Here is a 21351-nt window from a genome sequence, read left to right on the forward strand (position 1 = left end):
TCCAGAGGATCTTCCTGACCCAGGGATAGAACTCCGGTCTCCCATATTGCAGGTGGATTCTTTACCGTCTGAGTCATCAGGGGTTCCAGTTTTGACTATCATGTATTATTACTTAAGAAACATCATATTATAAGACTATAGCTCCCATAGTGATTCTTCTGATGGATCTGGGCAAAGTCAATTGAAAACCTTCTGGAAAGAACTCACTATCCTAGATGCCATTAAAAACATTCAGGATTCATGGGAAGAGACCAAAATATGGACATGAGCAAGAGTTTGGAAGAAGTTCACTCCAACCTTCATGGATGACTTTGAGGGGTTCAAGGCTTCAGTGGCAGCTGTACCCGCAGATGTGATGGAAATAGCAAGACAACTGAAAGTGGAGCCTGGAGATGTGTCTGAACTGCTGCAATATCATGATACAGATTTAACGGATGAAAAGTTGCTTCCTGCTGCTGCTAAGTCGCTTCAGTCGTGTCCGACTCTGTGCGATCCCACAGACGGCAGCCCACCAGGCTCCGCCGTCCGTGGGATTCTCTAGGCAAGAATACTGGAGTGGGTTGCCATTTCCTTCTCCAGTGCATGAAAGGGAAAAGTGAAAGTGAAGTCGCTCAGTCGTGTCTGACTCTTAGCGACCCCATGGACTGAAGCCTGCCAGGCTCCTCCGTCCATGGGACTTTCCAGGCAAAAGAGTACTGGAGTGGGGTGCCATTGCCTTCTCCAAGTTGCTTCCTATGGGTGAGCAAAGAAGTGGTTTCTTAAGCTGGAATCTACTTCTGGTGAAGATGTTGTGAAGGTTGTTGAAATGACAACAAAGGATTTAGAATATTAAATCAGCTAAGTTGATAAAGCAGCATCAGGGTTTGAGAGGACTGACTCTAATTTTGAAAGAAGTTCTATGTGGGTTAAATGCTGTCAAACAGCACTCCATGCTACAGAGAAACTGCTCCTGAAAGGCAGAGTCAATCAATGGGGCAAACTTCACTGTGGTCTTATTTTAAGAAATTGCCACAGCAACTACCCCCACTTTGAGCAACTACCACACTGATCAGTCAGCAGCCATCAACATCAAAGCAAGCCCTTCCACCAAAAAAAGAGATTAACAACTTGCTAAAGGCTCAGATGACAGCATCTTTTAGCCACCCAGGTCTCCCATATTGCAGGCAGATGCTTTACTGTCTGTGCCACCAGGGAAGCCCTTTAGCAATAAAGTATTTTTAAATTAAGGAATGTACTTTTTAAAGACATAAGTCAGTTGTGTACATAATAGACTAAAGTATAATGTAAACATAACTTTTACACGCACAGGGAAACCAAAAAATTCATGTGACTCACTTTATATGGTATTCGTCTTTTTTTCAGTGGTCTGGAACTGAATCCACAATATTTCTGAGGTATGTCTGTTAAATCCCAGGTGGTGCTAGTGGTAAAGAACCCACCTGCCAATAAAGGAGTCAAGAGACGGGGTTTGACCCCTAGGTCAGAAAGATCTCCTGGAGGAGGAAATGGCAACACACTCCAGGATTCTTGCCTGGAGAATCCTCATGGACAGAGGAGCCTGGCGGGCTACAGTCCATGGAGTTGCAAAGAGTCAGACACGATTGAAGTGGCTTAGCCCACATGCACACGTCTGTACATAAATCTTTGATCGCATTTCTGATTCTCTCCTTGGGATAGAACATTAAAAAATGGAATTCTGGATAAAGATGAAAGCTCTTTGATGGCTTATGATATCTTGCCAGATTGCTTTGCTGAAAACATTCATCCATTTTCACTCCCATGAGCAACATGAGAGCCCCATTTTCCTGCACCCTAACCAACACCCAGTCATTGAACTGATATTTTGAAATGCATTCTGAAAGACTCCTTTTCACCCAGAACCTAATGATGAGGTCTTTGGAGTCAGTCAAGGCTGAGATTCAATCCTTAGCCTGTGTAGCCACATGATATGTGAGTCAGTCTCTGAACATCTGCTTCCTCATTCAGTAGGTAAAAATACATACCACATAGAGTTTTGTGATGATTAGATGTAATAATGTTTATAAAGTGCTTAGCGTGGTCCTGGCAAACAGTTCAATAAATGCCTATTTTAGACTAAAAGTCCCATGAGGCCATGTCTATCATGGGTGGTTGTTTGTTGTTGTTGCTGTTGTTTTGGCTTCACTTAGTGTCCATTGAGGAGCTAGCACTCAATAACCAATGCCTGAGGGCTCAGATGAGGCAGGGCGAAGAGTGCAGCCCTGCTGGGTCTCCGGCAGTCTCTCTGACAGCAGGAGGGACCCTCGTCTTGCGGTCTTGCGGAGCCTCAGGCCCTCCAGCTCACTCTGGCCCTGACCAAGCCTGCAGCTGCTCGTCACTGATCCTGGAGGCTGTTTATCCGCAGATTCAGAGCAGCAAGTTCCTCACTGTACGAATGAGAGAATTTCTGTAGGGAAAGGCATATTGCCAGAAGTTTTACCAAGAACATGAAGGGCGTTTTCTCTATCAGCGGCTGGTGGAGTTTATGGCCAGTGAGCCTACGTCCTCGCCCTCAAGGATGCCGCCCAGCTCTGGGGGACATGCGGGGACCCACCAGAGTGTTTCGAGTGTGCCGCCTGGCCCCAGATTCAATTCATGGGAGTTTTGACCTCACCAACACCTGTAATACAGCCCATGGCTTGGACAATGTGGCTTCAGCTAGTAGGGAGAGTGCAGCTTCTTCCCTGACACTGGTAAACACGCTGGTCTGAGGAAGAGAAGCCCCAGTTGCTTCATGTCCCTGTGTACTGTGTCCCAGAGGGAGGCACCCTCTGTACAGCTGGAACAGGGCACAGGGCCAGCCGGATGCAGGCCAGTCAGTCTGTGAGGACCGGAGGTGTGGCTTGGCTTTTCTCACAGACCTCTGGTCCAGGGCATTCTCCTAGGACCAGGGAGGCCTGGGGCTCCTGTGGCATCTCTGCTGAACATCACCACCTATGTGAAGGCTTAGCTCCTGTCTACCATCCATTCTAGAATCTAACTCTCTCTCTACCTCTTCTTTGGAATGCTCATGGGTGGTTCAGAGAAATGATGGCTCCTCTTTTTTCTGAGAACTACTTATCTTCTTTCAAGGAGGAGCTTGTCTAATTGACTTGCCCGAAAAATTCAGTTGACTCTGTATTAGCAATACTTGGTCTATTTTCTTTTTTTGTCTTTTTTAAAAAAATTTATTTATCTATTTTTTGCTTTACAATATTGTATTAGTTTTGGCATACATTGACATGAATCCGCCACAGGTGTACATGTGTTCCCCTTCCAGAACCCCCTCCCACCTCCCTCCCCATCTCATAATATCCCCTTCTTAACACCATACATAAAAATAAGCTCAAAATGGATTAGAGACTTAAATGTAAGGTCAGAAACTATAAAGCTCTTAGAGGAAAACATAGGCAGTACATTCTTTGACATACATCACAGCAAGAACTTCTGTGACCCACCTCCTAGAGTAATGGAAATAAAAACAAAAATAAACAAATGGGATATAATTAAACTTCAAAGCCTTTGCACAGCAGAGGAAACTATAAAATAAGATTAAAACACAATTCTCAGAGGAGAGAAAATAATTGCAAATGAAACAACTGACAAAGGATTAATCTCCAGAATATATAAGCAGTTCATACAGCTCAATATTAGGGGAAAAAAACAGCCTAATCAAAAAATGGGCAGAAGACCCTAAATAGACATTTCTCCAAAGAGGACATACAGATGGCCAATAAATGCATGAAAAGATGCTCAACATCACTCATTATTAGAGAAATGCAAATCAAAACTAGAATGAGGTATTGTCTCACACCAGTCAGAATGGTCATCATCAGAAAATATACAAACAATAAATGCCGGACAGGATGAGGAAAAAAGGGAGCCCTCCTACACTGTTGGTAGGAATGTAAATTGATACAGCCATTATGGAAAACAGTATGGAGATTCCTTAAAAAATAGGCATAAATCTACCATTATGACCCAGCAATCCCACTATTGGCAAATATCCTGAGAAAACCATGACAGACAAAGACACATGTACCCTCAGTATTCACAGCAGCACTGTTTATAACAGCCAGGACATGGAAGCAGCCTAGCTGTCCATCAACAGATGAAGATGTGGTACATGTACACAATGAATATTACTCAACCACAAAAAAGAGTGAATTTGAGTCAGTTCTGGTGAGGTGGATGAATCTAGAGCCTGTTATATAGAGAAGAAAGTCTGAAAGAGAAAAACAAATATAGTATATTAATGCATAATATGAAATCTAGAAAAGTGATACTGATGAACCTATTTGCAGGGAAGGAATGGAGATGAAGATGAAGAGAATGGACTTGTGGACACCGTCGGGGAGGGAGCGAGTGAGACAAATGGAGAAAGCAGCACGGACATACGTGCACCGTCAGGGGTAAGGTGGGCTGCTGGCGAAAAGCTGCTGTGTGGCACAGGGAGCCAGTCTGGTGCTCTGTGACGACCGGGAGCGAGGAGATGGGGCGAGGGGAGGGAGGCTCGGGAGGGAGGGGGTGTACTGCATAATTATGGCTGATACGTGTTGTTGTATGGCAGAAACCAACACAACATTGTCAAAATTCAAAAATATATTTGAAATAAAGTCTGTGTTCCACTGAATCCTCAAGGCTAGGGCAGTAGCCTCAGTGCTATCTCTCTATCTGTAACTGGAGTAAGTAAACCTGTCCTGAAGCCAAATATAAATATATAAATATATATATATATATACACACACACATACATGTGTGTGTATCAAATGAATAAAAAAATTCTATTTTGATAGCTAAAATGGCATGTCCCTTAAGGTTAATTTAATGTAATCACTAATAAAGTCCTGGGCTTATTAGCTATTTGCATTTCCTATCTATCACTTTAAAATTCATGTCCTCTGGCCATTCAACAAGGGAATTTGTTAGTTTTTACCAAGTCTTTAAAATGTGACCACACTTTATATTCAAAAAGTTCACATCTAAGAATTTATCTTAAAGAAACAAGGCAACTATATTCACAAATACATATATATTTATTGTATTAATTATATATTTCTAATTTTTTTTATAATCAGAAAAAAATAATCAATGTGATTTGGGGAGAAAACCGAAAAATTTCCATGGGAAATTATTAAATAATTTTAGTTGCTAGACACATTAAACCTAACTGAAGTAATCCTGAGAATCCCAGTGGTCACCCATTCTCAGTCTATTATCTATTATAGATTTTATCTGGACCAACTGGACACCACTTACTTTTCAATTTTCACAAGAACTTGGTCAATGAGTCACCCATATTTACTGCTTATTGTTTAATATGAATCCTTGTAACCATCTGAAAAGTCTCTCTCCAGGGGAAAGCTCTCCTCTGGGTGTTTACTCTATCTGGGCCAGAGTACCAACATGAGATCCAGCTCACAGTTTCCTTTGCACTTTGCCCTTCTTTTTTATATAATCTCTGTTCAAAGATGCACCAGGATTTGAGACTACTGCTTTAGGTTGTAACTCAGGACATGCCTCAGTTTCATGGGAGGCAGTGTGGTCATGCAGAAAGAACAAAATATGGATTCAGATTTAAATCTCAGCTCTACATTTATTAGCTGTGTGGTCTTGTTGTTGTTCAGTTGCTAAGTCATTCCTGACTCTTTGTGACACCATGGATTGCAGCATGCCAGTCTTCCCTGTCCATCACCATCTTCCAGAGTTTGCTCAAACTCATGTGCATTGAGTCGGTGATGCCATCCAGCCATCTCATCCTATTTCGTCCCCTTCTCCTCCTGCCCTCAATCTTTCCCAGCATCAAGATCTTTTCCAATGAGTCAGCTCTTCACATCAGGTGTCCAAAGTATTGGAGCTTCAGCTTCAGCATCAGTCCTTCCAAGGAATATTCAGGACTGATTTCCTTTAGGACTGACAGGTTGGATCTCCTTGCAGTCCAAGGGACTCTCAAGAGTCTTCTCCAACACCACAGTTCAAAAACATCAATTCTTTGTTGCCCAGTTTTCCTTATAGTCTAATTCTCACATCCATACATGACTACTGGAAAAACCATAGTTTTGACTATTCAGACCTTTGTCACCAAAGTGATGTCTCTGCTTTTTAATATGCTGTTTACGTTTTTCATAGCTTTTCTTCCAAGGAGTAAGCGTCTTTTAATTTCATGGCTGCAGTCAATGTCTGCAGTGATTTTGGAGCTCAAGAAAATAAAATCTGTCACTGTTTCCATTGTTTCCCCATCTATTTGCCATTGAAATGATGGGACTGGGTGTCATTATCTTAGTTTTTTGAATGCTGAATTTTGTCAGCTTTTTCACTCTCCTCTTTCAACTTTATCAGAACTCTTTATTTCTTGGCTTTTTGCCATTAGAGTGGCATCATCTGCATATCTGAGGTTGTTGATGTTTCTCCCGGAAATCTTGATTCTAGCTTGTTTGATTCATCCAGCCCAGATGTACTCTACATAGAAGTTAAATAAGCAGGGTGACAATATACAGCTTTGATGTACTCCTTTCCCAATTTTGAGCCAGCCTGTTGTTCCATGTCCAGTTCTAACTGTTGCTTCTTGACCTGGATACAAGTTTCCCTGAAGGCAGGTAAGGTGGTCTGGTATTCTCATCTTTTTAAGGATTTTCCAGTTTGTTGTGATCTTATGCTCTTTTAAAAGGGTAATAATGCCTACTTTTTACTGTTATGAGAATAACAAGAGCGCATATATACACCTGGAAGCCTGGTGGCTCACACGATAGAGTTTGCCTGCAGTTCAGGAGACTGGGGTTTGATCCCTGGGTCAGGAAGATCTCCTGGAGAAAGGAGTGGCTACCTACTCCAGTATTCTTGCCTGGAGAATTTCATGGACTGAGAAGCCTGGCAAGTTATGATCCATGAGGTTACAAAGAGTTGGACACAACTGAGCGACTAACACTTTCATACACAGTTGGGCCTGGCAGGGAAGGGCAACTCAATGAACTCAACTCAACTCTCCTTCACTGTCCACCTCTCCTCATTCCCTGTTGCAACCAATGAGAAGGGACCCCTGCAGAATACAAGGGGATGCCATCTAGGGAGTGGACAGGAAGACAGAAGGAAACTAGCAGCTGGAGAGGCAGAGGGGGTCGGATAGTGAGGGTCAGAACTGGCAGAAAGTCTGGACTGGCTGTCTTGTAAATGTAGGAAGGGACTCAGGAGAGGAGGGTAATCCACCTGGTTTAAACAGGTTGGAAGAAAGGAAGTTGGGTGAGGTAGAGGCATGAGAATCATTATTACTCTCTCTTGACAGGCTAGGTCACCAATCGGCAAAGGAATATTAGGCCAGGTAAACAAGGTTGGTAACATTTCAGGTGAGAAAAAGAAAAATAACAGCAAGAATAGCATATTTTCTTAATGTCACCCAGCAAACATTAGCTAGCTCTTAGTAACCCAAATTGGTTTCTTTGACTATCAAAGGAAATGTCAAGTCTGGGAATAAGATCAAGGTTTGAATTAAATCAACTACAGTTGATAACAGTTAAGAATTATAACCAACCATATAACACAGGGAACTATATGCAACGTCCTGAGATTAACCATAATGGAAAAGAATATAGAAAAAAGAAATGTGTGTGTATATATATATATATATATACACCCACACACACATAACTGAATCACTTTACTGTACAGGAGAAGTTAACGTAACATTGTAGATCAACAATATTTCGATTAAAAAATAAAAACCAAACTGAAACTACTGAAGTATTTTTGCTAAAAACTTATATTAACTCACAAACAGTATATATGATTATAAAATTTACTTGAAAATTTATGGAACCAAGAATTACCAAGATACTTTTGGGGAAATAAAAAACAAAGATGGAAGGCATATTCTAGCAGATGAAAACCTCATTATAAAAGTATAGTACTGAATTTGAAACAGAGCAATGGAACCGAACAAAAAGGTCAGAAATAGATCCACATATGTATATGTGGCCTGTTAATTAATGACTAAGAGAGCTCTGCACTGCAGGAGAAAATGACAAGTGATTTCAACAAATGGTGTTGGGGTAAGGGCATCTCCATGTGGAGTAGAATGAAACGATTCCTATCTCAGACCACACATAAAAATAAATGCCCAGCTGGACTGTAGAGTTACATGTAAAAGACAAATCAGATAAGCTTTTGGAAGATAACACAGAAGAACCTCCAGATCCTAAAATCTTAGGATAGGGAAACAGGATACAAAAACTTTAATCACTTATAAACTGAACTTTGTTGAAATGAAGAACTTCTGTTCAACAAAACATCATTTACAGAATGAAAGGGTAAGCCATTGGAGAGAATTTTCAATACATATACACAATAAAGAAATTATATAAAACATACGTCTCAGAAATCAGTGAGAAAAAGGCAGACTACTCACTCAAAAAAAGGCAAAATATTTGAATACACATATTACAAAACACATCAAAACTGTGAAAAAAATATGCATATATAAATGTTTCTTAGTATCATTAGTTATCAGAAAAATGAAAATAAAAGCAGAAGACAGTACTATATATCCATCAGAATGACTAAAATGAGAAAGGGTGAAAATACCAAGTATTTTATAAGGACATGGACCATCCTATGTGGCTGGTGGGAGTGGAAACTGCTATAAGCAATGGAAAAGTAGGGACATGGTGCAACATGGTTGTAGCTCAGATATCACATTGTGAAAAAGAAGTTATACACACAAAAAAAGTACACACTGTATGAGTCCATTTGAATGAAGTTATCATTTGCTAAATTTATAAAATTTGGAGAAAAAGCTATTTTTAGTTATAATTTTTTAACTTTGGTAACATTACATCAAAGTGTATAGAAAAAATTTTATGTTCCTTGTCTGTACTTTGCCAGTTTTTCGATATATTTACACTGGAGGCCAGTGCACTTAGATAAGACAAAAAACATTAAAGGCATAAGAATTGAAACAAGACGTAAAAATATCTTCATTGGTGGATCACATAAAATTATACCTGGAAAAGCCAAATGTATCAAAGATAAAACAAATTTAAGTGATAGGATTCATCAAGTTAGCAGGATATAAAATTATTATACAAAAACAAATAAATTTCATATATAAAAATAATAGCCAGTTATAAGATATAATGGAGGAGAAAAACCATGATCACAGTAGAGGCGTGACAAGATGAAATAATACTGATGATTAAATTTTAAGTGTTCAAAACCTCTATGAAGAACATTTTAAACATTTTTAAGATGCATAAACTTGAATAAATGTTAAGATATTCTTTGTTCTTCGATAGGATATCCTTAAAAGATATCAGTTCTTCTTAATGTAATTCTAAAAAAAATACCGAAACAGCTTTTGTTGCTGTTGAAGCTACAAAAGTGATACTTAAGTTCATTTGGAAAAACAAACACAAAAGAATACCTAAGAAAACATTGAAAATGAAAAGCTATGAGGGGTAATGAGCCCTATTACACATTCAGTTCAGTCACTCAGTCACGTCTGACTCTCTGCGATCCCACGGACTGCAGCATGTCAGGCTTCCCTGCCCATCAGCAACTCCGGGAGGCTGCTCAAATTCATGTCCATCGAGTCAGTGATGCCATCCAACCATCTCATCCTCTGTCACCCCTTCTCCTCCTGCCTTCAATCTTTCCCAGCATCAGGGTCTTTTCAAATGAGTCACCTCTTAGCATCAGGTGGCCAAAGAATTGGAGTTTCAGCTTCAACATCAGTCCTTCCAATGAATATTCAGGACTGATTTCCTTTAGGATGGACTGGTTGGATATCCTTGCTGTCCAAGGGACTCTCAAGAGCCTTCTCCAACAACACAGTTCAAAAGCATCAAATCTTCGATGCTCAGCCTTCTTGATGGTCCAACTCTCACATCCATACACGACTATTGGAAAAACCATAGCTTTGACTATGTGGACCCTTGTGGGAAAAGTAATGTCTCTATTTTTTAGTATGTTGTCTGGGTAGGTCATAGTTTTTCTTCCAAGAAGCAAGCATCTTTTAATTTCATGGCTGCAGTCATTTTGGAGCCCAAGAAAATAAGTCTGTCACTGTTTCCATTGTTTCCCAGTCTATTTGCCATGAAGTGATGGGACTAGATGCCATGATCTTAGTTTTTTGAATACTGAGTTTTAAGCCAGGTTTTCCCTCTCCTCTTTCACCTTCATGATGAAGACTCTTTAGTTCCTCTTCACTTTCTGCTATAAGGGTGGTGTTGTCTGCATATCTGAGTTTACTGATATTTCTCCCAGCAATCTTGATTCCAGCTTGTTTTTCATCCAGTCCAGCATTACGTGTGATGTACTCTGTATATAAGTTAAATAAGCAGGGTGACAATATACAACCTTGATATACTCCCTTGCCAATTTGGAACAAGTCTGTTGTTCCATGTTTGGTTCTAATTCTTGCTTCTTGACCTACATACAGATTTCTCAGGAGGCAGGTAAGGTGGTGGTCTGGTATTCCTATCTCTGGAAGAATTTTCCACAGTTTGTTGTGATCCAAAATCAAAGGCTTTGGTATAGTCAATAAAGCAGAATAGATGTTTTTCTGGAACTCTCTTGCTTTTTCAATGATCCAACGGATGTTGGCAATTTGATTTCTGTTTCCTCTGCCTTTTCTAAATCCAGCTTGAACATCAGGAAGTTCACAGTTCACGTACTGTTGAAGCCTGACTTGGAGAATTTTGAGCATTACTTTGCTAGCATGTGAGATGAATGCAATTGTGCAGTAGTTTGAACAGTCTTTGGCATTGCCTTTCTTTGGGATTGGAACGAAAACTGACCTTTTCCAGTCCTGTGGCCATTGCTGTTTTCCAAATTTGCTGGCATATTGAGTGCAGCACTTTCACAGCATCATCTTTTAGGATTTGAAATAGCTCAGCTGGAATTCCATCACCTCCACTAGCTTTGTTCATAGTGATGCTTCCTAAGGCCCACTTGACTCCTCACTCCAGGATGTCTGCTTCTAGGTGAGTGATCACATCATCATGGTTATCTGGGTCATGAAGATCTTTTTTGTATAGTTCTATTCTTGCCACCTCTTCTTAATATTTTCTGCTTCTGTTAGTCCATATGATTTCTGTCCAATTTATTGTGCCCATCTTTGCATGAAATGTTCCTTTGGTATATCTAATTTTCTTGAAGAGATCTCTAGTCTTTAATACTACACATTAAAACATACTATACAGACTTCATATTTAAACTTTGTGCTATTGGTGCATGAAGAGCACCAATGGAATGGAACAAAGTTGAGAAATAGACCACACAACCTATGAAAACCTAGCACATCACTGGGGCAAAAAGGCAGCTTTAATAAATGATGTTACAGCAACTGGATAGTCATTTTTAAAAGAGAAAATTAAATCTAGTCTTCACAACTTTACACAAGAGTAAACTCTAAGTGGATCAGAGATCTAAATGTGGACAAATGAAACTGTAAGAGCACAAAAAGAAAGTAACGCATTATAGATAAAGGGCCAATATCCTTAATATAAAAGTATTTTTATTAATTGGTGGGGGTGGAAGAACTAAAGATCCTAAGAAAAGGGGTAAAATACATGAACAAGCAATATACCAAAAATGACCCTGAAATATACATTTACAGATTCAATTTCATTCATAACAGAAATGCAAACTAAAACTATATGGAGATGCTCATCCACTAGATTGGCAAAAAATCAAAAGCTTGACAATAAATTGGTTAGGCTATGGAGAAATAGGCTGTCTCACATATCTTTGGCAGAAATACAAAACAAAGTAACCTCTATGGAGGGAATTTGGCAGTATTTAGCAAAACTACACAAGCATTTACTATTTTACCCAGCAATTTCACCTACCAGGAATTTACTCTGAAGATACACATCCATAAATATGAAAATATTAACAATTAACATTGCAGAAATGTTTATATAATTGTAAATACTGGAGCTACTTAAATACCCAAATACAGGAAAATGATAAACCATTGTATTTAAACTCATGGGAGTACTATGCAGCTATGAAAAATAGAAAAATCTATATAAATTGTTTGGTGTAATTTTCAGGATATATTGTTTGGGGGGCAGGGAGAGAATATATATAGCATACAACTTTTTGCATAAGAAAAATGGAGAAATTAAAAATACACAAATTTAGCTTTAGCAAAAAGAAATACAGAAAGGATAAACAAGAATGAAATTGTACCTACAATAGATAGAGCAGAAAGAGGGATGTGGGAGGGAAAAGAATAAGATTTGGGGGCACACAAATATACACTGAAATATTAAGGGGTAAAGGAGCATTTCCCCTGGCAACCTACTCTCCAAAGACCGAAAAAAAAATTACATGTACGTGTACAGTTCATGTTTGTATATGAATATATGTATGGAACATACACACATAGAGAAGAGATTTTTAATGATGAAAAGTTAAAAATTGGTGAATCTGAGTAAAAGGTAAAAAAGTTCTCTATTATTCCTGCACATTTTCCATAAATTTGATATTATTTCAAAATGACAAATTTAAAAAATGTAACCTGGTTTCAAAGCACTACTGAAATGCTCAGAAATCAAGACTGGGATGATCAGCCGCTGGGTGCTTTCAGGTATGTCTATGACAGATGGTTAGATGTGATTTCACAAGTCCTATTTCTAGACTATCAAGACCTACAGACAAAACAAAACAAAAGACCAACAGACATGCGATTGCGCCTCTCATTCTACTAGGCAATGGCTTTTCACCTCTAGCAGCACTTGCTCAAAGTCCAGATACATCCCACAATCAGTTCAAAAGCAATCACAGTAGACCGAAGTTAGTTTTGTAAGCTTACAGCTGAGAAAATATTGATTTTTAAACATAACAAAAATGAAACCCTTGAAATGAGGCACTGTGATCAAGGGCACTCAAGTGCTAGTGTTGGGTGGCTGTACATGATTCACAAGCACTGCTGTGGCTCTGACAGGCAGAACAGAGCAGCCTGGGCCAAACGGCCTAATATCCATCATGCTTCATTTGGCTAATCAACTATTATGTGCAATCACTGGTCAAGAGCCCTTTGGATCTTGCTTTACCACTTACGACATCAAGGCACACAGATTAAATATTCTTTTATTTGACCCAAATTATTAGAGTGACAACATTTAAATTACACATTGGAAAGCAGTGCAATCATCTCTCAAAAAAACAGACAATGGTGGCTTAATTAAAAGAGCTTGATAAACAAGATATGGAAAACTCAGGATGTCAAAATAAGTACTAAGGTGAACATATACCTTGACACACAGACTGAAATATTTGACTACACAATTTGATAGTTCTAATTCAACAATTTTTGTTAGTAGTCATGTCAAAAGCAATTAAAGAAATACGTACCTAAACTGTTGAGAGGTTGTCTGGGGAGAAGATTATGGAGAAATGCATGTTTTGATAAAGATTTCAAAGTCTGAATTTCAAAGAATAAATATGCATTGCCTTTATGATTTAAATAGCTAAAATCAGATTTAGCTATCAGTCACAGAACAGATATACAGAGAAAGCTATATGAACTGACTTCATAGAGACCAATCTAAACTGCTAGTATTTTGAGACCTAGTTATTAAACATTAAGTTCAGAAATATTAAAAGGGAATGAGATAAGCAAATGATGAAATGTAGACATTTTTCATTCAAGAATATGGAAGCTCTTTGGACTCAAAAAAACCAAATCTTTATTCTATAACAAATGAGCTTTAAAAAAAACAGAATTAGCTTTAAAAAGTCATAAAACACTGTGACAAATGTATAAGGAATACAAAAAACGACAACAGATTACACTGGGGGAAAGTTATTTTTAAATACAGTACATTTCAACAGAAAAATTTTACAGTGGGAGACTTTTTAATTCCGTTTTTCTAATAAAGACTTTTCCCTCTTTATTAAAACATAAAACATTTTCTTCTTGAACCTTTATATGTAAAATTTATCGAACTGACAATTTCCTTAGTAACACAGGCTGAGCCAGGTGAAATATGCCAAGCAATTTACATATAAAATTAGAAAGCTAATTTTGGTTTTAACTGCATAGGTTCAGTATTATTTTTGCATAGGTTCCAAATTTACTGCAAAACTACGCTGAGTTAATCTTAAATTTGGAAGCACCACCTTGTGGCAAAAGAACGAACTTCTCAACAGCAGGAGTCAAGATGGGGTTTCCCAGAGAGGACACCAGTGCTCCTGAGGCACCGGTGAAATCCTATTTTCTGACCTGTACAGAGTGCCATGAGGCTCACTTTATCATCATTTGTTAAACTACATGACTTTTCTGTTACTGTATTTCATAATTTTAAACATTTACGGAAACCATACTCAATATGTACCCGAATTGAAAGTTTGAATGCCTGAATTTCCCAAGTACCACTTTTATTTCCTAGAATTATAAATGTACTATTATATTTTTTATACAAAATGCCAGAAAAGGAGGTATTCTTTGGTAAATGATGGAAGAAGTTTTCCCCTCAGAATGTTTTCACTGAGGCTTTCTCTCAGCCTCTGAGAAAACTGCAGGGGTTCTGCAGTCATCACCTCCACACATCTATCCCAACTCGAAAAATCATCGAAAAAGCCCTAGATTTTATTGCATCAATACACAATATCAAGGATATGTGGTATATTTAACTATGCAGCAATATTCATCAAAAATGTCTTTCTTTCCTGCTTTACTTACTATAGCTGCTGCTGCTGCTGCTGCTGCTAAGTCGCTTCAGTCGTGTCCAACTCTGTGTGACCCGATAGAAGGCAGCCCACCAGGCTCCTCCATCCCTGGGATTCTCCAGGCAAGAACACTGGAGTGAGTTGCCATTTCCTTCTCCAATGCATGCATGCATGATAAGTCACTTCAGTTGTGTCCGACTCTGTACGACTCCATGGACAGCAGCCCACCAGGCTCCTCCGTCCACAGGATTCTCCAGGCAAGAATACTGGAGTGGAGTGCCATTTCCTTCTCCATACTTATTGTAAGGTTGGCCCCAAAGTTCATTTGGGTTTTTTGTAACATTTTACGGAAAACCCCAATGAACTTTTGGGCCAACCAATATATTTCCAGGAAGTGACATGCTATTCACAAAATGACCTGAATTAGCTGGGGAGAATTCACCTTCTCTCACTGCCAGAGTTATTTTTCACAGGAGCTAAATGCATCCCATTTAGTACCTGTTTCATACCATAGAGCAGGTTACAGAAAGGGAGAAGCCCTTACTCTTTTTCTCAGGAACCTGTCAGGTTGCATTAGTGATCATGTCCCTTACTATGACCCCCACCTGAACACATCCGATTGGCAGGTGAGAAGAGTCATTGGCTAAGTCTTCCTAGAGACTGCCTCCCAAACTAGCTTCCATCCCACTGTGGAAAGCATCTCATCTTTGCTTTATTCAAATACTGGGAATCTTAAAGATGGGAGTAGATGTGCTGGAGAGTATTTCACAGGACAAGGCCTTCTGCTGAGTTGATGCTACCTACTAAAATAATCCTATACTCAAATGAAGAACAGAAAATATTTTTAAAGAAACTAGGATTACATTGCAGTTCTTGACTTAGGCCCTTTCAAAGGGCCATGATATAGAGGCAGCCACTAAGCTAATGCCGTCTTTCAGAGTTTGACACATTCTGGGGATGAACACACCAAAGATCAGGACTGCTGCTCCATCTACTGTTTGTTTCTACCCGTGAAGAAACGTCAGGCTGTTGAACCACCAAGGTCTGTAACTTCCTCAGGAGTCCTGAATAAATAGCTGCATTGTAAGATGAAAAGAACAGTCTTAAAAAGGAAAATGGGACTACTGAACTTAAATCGGAAGAGATCAAATTTTTAGGTCCCCCCTAAGAAGGAGTAAGAGCCAGTTTCTCCTTTCTTACTTACAAGTAAGAAAAAGTAACAGAAGCTGCTTTTCTAAGATTTTGGAATTGCCCATGCCCAATGTTAAGATAAAATATTAATAATGAGGAATCTTGGCACTGATATTCCACAGAAGTGATGCTTCATTGTTAATCTAATATAACCATAAGGGTCAACTGGCCAGCCTATCTAACAAAAAAAGATTCAATATTCCTAAGAAAATATGGTTAAACTATTTTAACCCTTTCCTCTTAGAAACAGATAAGGAAGACAGAGAAACTTTAATAACGGAAAATAATGCAGGAAATTACTACCATTCAATGGAAGCACAATCTTTTAGAATCTTTGCTACAACTGGAATAAGAAATGATAATTCTGACAGACTTTATTTTTTGATACCAACTTTTATCTAATTATTTAAAGTACAGGATATATGTAATCATTCAAAGTCTCTGGCTGATACCATTACAAGCATTAGAAAAAGAACATATATTGAAAAGCAACACATATTGAGTAACAAACAGTGAGCTTAGGCACTGTTTCATATAAACTGTTTTACATGCAGGAAATCCAGGATGTCTAGAAATTACTAAAATTATAAAAAGGGGTAAAGCTCTTTTTCTCAACGCTGGCTAAATGTCATCACCTTAAAATACTGACACAGTCTTTGATTATAAAGCAGAAATGCACAATCGTAGGTTTATTTTAGTCCTTATTCAAGAATGATATTTACACAAAGCTCTCACTCAGTATAAATAAACTATTGTTATGTCATGAAAATAACCTAAGTTTTATAGAGCATTTATAATACAAGTAACATTAACACCAGATTAAAAATGAGAACCAATGCTACTCTATATGCCCTTGAACTGGGAAGTTTCTCAGACAGTGGAGTCATGGTCAAGACATGATATTAAAAAACATAAATTTTTATACATTAGTTTCTCCATCTCTGTGTAAGCAAGAATGATTCAAATTCTTCAGTTAACAGCAATACTCAAAAAATCTTCAACTGGTAAACTCTTAGTCTGCAATGTTTCAATTTTTCCCGAATCTTGAAAACTTCAAAATGTCATTAAATATATTATCTTCTGTTTCTTCTTAAACAACTAAGGTTCACGAAAGGATCGTCATCGTCCTGAAATGACATGCAAATGTAAAATTAGTGATTGTTCCATGCTTCACTGAGATAAGACAGAAGTGCTTATGGGCAAACAGTACCAGTAAGAGCCATCTTCTCCCTTCACATCGGGTAGGCTTTTATGTTTCTATTTCCTTCATAAATACAGATTGTCAGGTTTTTTTCTCTTTCTCCCTTCCTTAGTAGCCATTTCACTGTTAAAATAAACAAGCTCAACTGAATTTTTAGCAAGCATTAAAAATAAAAATTTATTCTGCTCTATATGAGTGTGTATATCAGTCAGTTCAGTTCAGTCGCTCAGTCGTGTCTGACTCTTTGCGACCCCATGAACCGCAGCACGCCAGGCCTCCCTGTCCATCACCAACTCCCAGAGTCCACCCAAACCCATGTCCATTGAGTCGGTGATGCCATCCAGCCATCTCATCCTCTGTTGTCCCAATCTCCTCCTGCCTTCAATCTTTCCCAGCATCAGCGCCTTTTCAAATGAGTCAGCTCTTCGCATCAGGTGGCCAAAGTATTGGAGTTTCAGCTTCAGCATCAGTCCTTCCAAAGAATATTCAGGACTGATCTCCTTTAGGATGGACGAGTTGGATCTCCTTGCAGTTCAAGGGACTCTCAAGAGTCTTCTCCAACACCACAGTTCAAAAGCATCAATCCTTTGGCGCTCAGCTTTCTTTACAGTCCAACTCTCACATCCATACATGACCACTGGAAAAACCATAGCCTTGACTAGACGGACGTTTGTTGGCAAAGTAATGCCTCTGCTTTTTAATATGCTGTCTATGTTGGTCATAACTTTCCTTCCAAGGAGTAAGAGTCTTTTAATTTCACGACTGCAATCAACATCTGCAGTGATTTTGGAGCCCCCAAAAATAAAGTCTGACACTGTTTCCACTGTTTCCCCATCTATGTGCCATGAAGTGATGGGACTCGATGACACGATCTTAGTTTTCTGAATGTTGAGCTTTAAGCCAACTTTTTCACTTTCCTCTTTCACTTTCATCAAGAGGCTCTTTAGTTATTCTTCACTTTCTGCCACAGAGGTGGTGTCATCTGCATATCTGAGGTTATTGATATTTCTCCCAGCAATCTTGATTCCAGCTTGTGCTTCCTCCAGCCCAGCATTTCTCATGATGTACTCTGCATATAAGTTAAATAAGTAAGGTGACAATATACAGCCTTGACGTACTCCTTTTCCTATTTGGAACCAGTCTGTTGTTCCATGTCCGGTGTGTATATACGCACCCACAACATGTATCAATATATTTCTGTCAGTTACTCATCCTACTAAAAGCAAATAAAGTATGAGAAAGCCAAAAAATAAATACTACTCAAGTCATTTCTATTAGGTTTTTAAACAGGTTTTTTTTTCAATTTACATTTTATAACTGGTATATCTGATGTTCTAGAAACTGAAAGCTAAAAAATTCATGAAGCCACATGATCTAATTTAGAAATAACTGCAATTTTTATTTCACTACCCATTTAATGCCAGAAATAGATCACTACTCTCAGAATGATGCAAGAAACAATCTAGCAGAGCAATCTTTCAAATATTTTTTTGGAAAAAGAAGTAGACAGGCTATTTCAGTTTCAATGAGTTCCTATGCTCCTGGGTTGTTTATTACATGTACAGTATGAATAGGCAAGAATATCAGATGTTTGCTAAGGATTTAGAGAGAATGCAAACTAACAAACCTAAAATAAGCCCCAAACACATGATGTAATGCAGATAACATAAATCAATGATTATATATTTTATAACTAAATATTCAAAAGAGAAAGCAAATCTGTAAAGTTTTAGTTTATGTTTAAGATATTACTAGAAAGGAATAACTATTTGGTGTTAGGCTCTGTTGGTGATGTTAACACATTCAAATGTTCACCAAGTTAGCTATATCTAGTGATATATGAATGTCTTGAGAAATACAAATTCTCTCTCGCTTATTATTTTCTGCTACCATAAAAGGCAGAACTGATTTATAAATGAGAGTTAAATCCAAATTAAAGTATAGTAGAGAATTTGCTAATAGTTCTCCTTTGCAGTTAACTTGAAGTATACAAATTTTTTTAAGTAACATATAACCATACCTATATCTAGATGCTCTGGAATTAACAAATACATCAACAATTGCTCACTTCTCTCCTGGAGGCAACATGTTAGTATTTAATAGACAAACTGTATGAGTTCATGTTGCCATTTTTCTCTGTAGCCCGAGTTCTGGGGAGTCTCTCTTCAAGCTGTTTCAAAACCACATCTGGGACACAGGGAACGTGACAGCAGTAGGTGAAGCTCAAAATCATAGGTGTGAGTCACATGCTGCAATGGGGATAAACCTGGAGGACACTGTGTTCTGTGAAATAAGCCAGGCGGAAAAAGACAAATACTGTATAATCCCACTGATATGAAGTATCGGAACAGTCAAAATCAGAACGACACTGGAGTGGTTGCCGGGGCTGAGGAGAGGGGAAATGGGAAGGTGTGGTTCTATGGGTACAGATTTTTGGTTCTGGAAGATGCACAGGTTGTGGGGGTTGTTGCAGAACAATGTGAATACACTCAACACCAGTGAACTGCTGATAACTGTGCACTTGAAACTGGCTGAGATGGTAGTTGTATGTTCAAGTTTCTACCGCAGTGAAAACTTCCCCCAGGCACCCTTATGTAGGAAATGTGTGGGGCATACAGCGAGGACTTAATAAATATTCCATAAAAAGAATTATTATCACCGCTATTTCTCCAAACATAAACAACAGAAGCTTAAAAAAACTATTCTGATCTTGTTAACTGGGCAAGTTAAATAAGAGCTGAGTGGATATTAGATGTTAAATTTCAGGCCTTTCACATCTGAGATATTTCCATTGACAGGCACTCAACAAAGGCCGCTCATTGGTTCCACATTAACTATGGCTCCAAGGAAGGTGATCAATGAAACTATTTTTAGAAATAATTTTCAGCAACTGGCTTAGCTGTTCCTGTTCAGATTTTATAAACACTTAAATTATTTAAGATTTAACTTAGTACTTTATTACCTCATCTGATTCAAAGTCGACCCCTCTGGCGATCTGGCTCTGGGACATGGGTTTGCTTGATGATGAAGTGCTCGAGCCTCTGAGGCAAAACAGGAGAAAAACAGAAAATGAACCAAAATTCATCAAAGGAGCCTTTCTTGCCAAATTTTTCATTTTAGTAGCAGCCATAAATAAAAACAGCTAGTACATTCTCTTCGAGCTGCGTTAGAGGCAGTAAAAGCTCAGAGGTATGTGACGAAAAGCACCCTGAGGTCAAGGTCTGAATTCCAGTTCTGCCCTTTACGAGCTACATGGCTTCCAGCAAGGTACTCACCCTCTGTGCCGCAACTTCCTCAAATATGAAACGGATAATAATACTTTTTTTAGAGATTAAGTGTGTTAGCCATAAAAAGGAATGAAACTGGGTCATTTGGACAGGTGTGGATGGAACTAGAGAACTGTCATACAGGGTAAAGTAAGTCAGAGAGAGAAAAACAATTATCTTGCATTGATGCACACATGGAATATAGAAAAATGGGAGAGATGAACCTATTTGCAAAGCAGAAATGGAGACAGACACAGAGAACAAACATACAAACACCAAGGTGGGAGGGGGAGGAGGGAGAGGAACTGAGAGACTGAGTTGATGTATATGTACTGTTTATGTTGTTGCTGTTTAGTCACCAAGTCGTGTCTGACTCTTTGCGACCCCATGGAATGAAGCCCGCCAGGCTCCTCTGTCCATGGGATTTTCCAGGCAAGAATAATGGTGTGGGTTGCCGTTTCCTTCTCCAGGGGAACTTCCCAACCCAGAGATCAAACCTGCGTCTCCTGCATTGGCAGGTGGATTCTTTCCTGTTGAGCCACCAGGGAATCCCATATACTATTGACACTATCTGTAAAATAGATAACTAATGAGAACATACTATGTAGCACAGGGAACTCGACTTACTGCGCTGCAGTGATCTGAATGGGAAGAAAATCCCAAAGTGAGGGAATATATGCATACGTATGGCTGATTCATTTTGCTCTGCAGTAGAACCTAACACAGCATTCTAATTATACTCCAATAAAAATTAATTTCAAAAATAAAAACAAAAAGCAATAGCCACTCAAGAAAAGACTAAATGTGTTAATATACCTAAACACTTCGATCAGTGCCTGACATATACGAAGCACTTCACAGATGTTTGCTTATATTATCATAGTTCTTAGCATATATTAACACGTATCTACTACTATCCTCTACTCCTCAAAATTATGGCAAAATTGAAATATTTTAATTCAAATATCAGCTATGTTTCCATAAAAAGATAAAAGGATTTTGGAAAAGCCTCACTGCTTTCTAGGA

General features: G+C 38.6%; 1 protein-coding gene and 1 pseudogene across 7 annotated transcripts in view; one reads left to right on the top strand and one right to left on the bottom strand.

Moving 5' to 3' along the window:
• Positions 1-301: 301 nt before the first annotated feature.
• LOC145525221 (uncharacterized) lies at positions 302-2845 on the top strand (annotated as a pseudogene).
• Positions 2846-13661: 10816 nt separating this feature from the next.
• The window catches only part of MRE11 (MRE11 double strand break repair nuclease), a 74245-nt gene continuing 66555 nt past the window's right edge, over positions 13662-21351 (bottom strand). For all 7 annotated transcript variants that reach the window (XM_081543861.1, XM_081543860.1, XM_081543859.1 and 4 more), the window contains 2 exons: positions 20022-20100; positions 13662-16985 (listed from right to left, as the gene is read on the bottom strand). In XM_081543861.1, coding sequence (XP_081399987.1) covers positions 20032-20100 — 69 coding nt within the window. In that variant the 3' untranslated portion in view covers positions 13662-16985; positions 20022-20031. The remainder of the gene's footprint in view (positions 16986-20021; positions 20101-21351) is intronic.

This window comes from Giraffa tippelskirchi, chromosome 11 (assembly GCF_054371585.1).
Source record: "Giraffa tippelskirchi isolate mGirTip1 chromosome 11, T2T-mGirTip1v1.2.pri, whole genome shotgun sequence".
Lineage (NCBI taxonomy): Eukaryota > Metazoa > Chordata > Mammalia > Artiodactyla > Giraffidae > Giraffa > Giraffa tippelskirchi.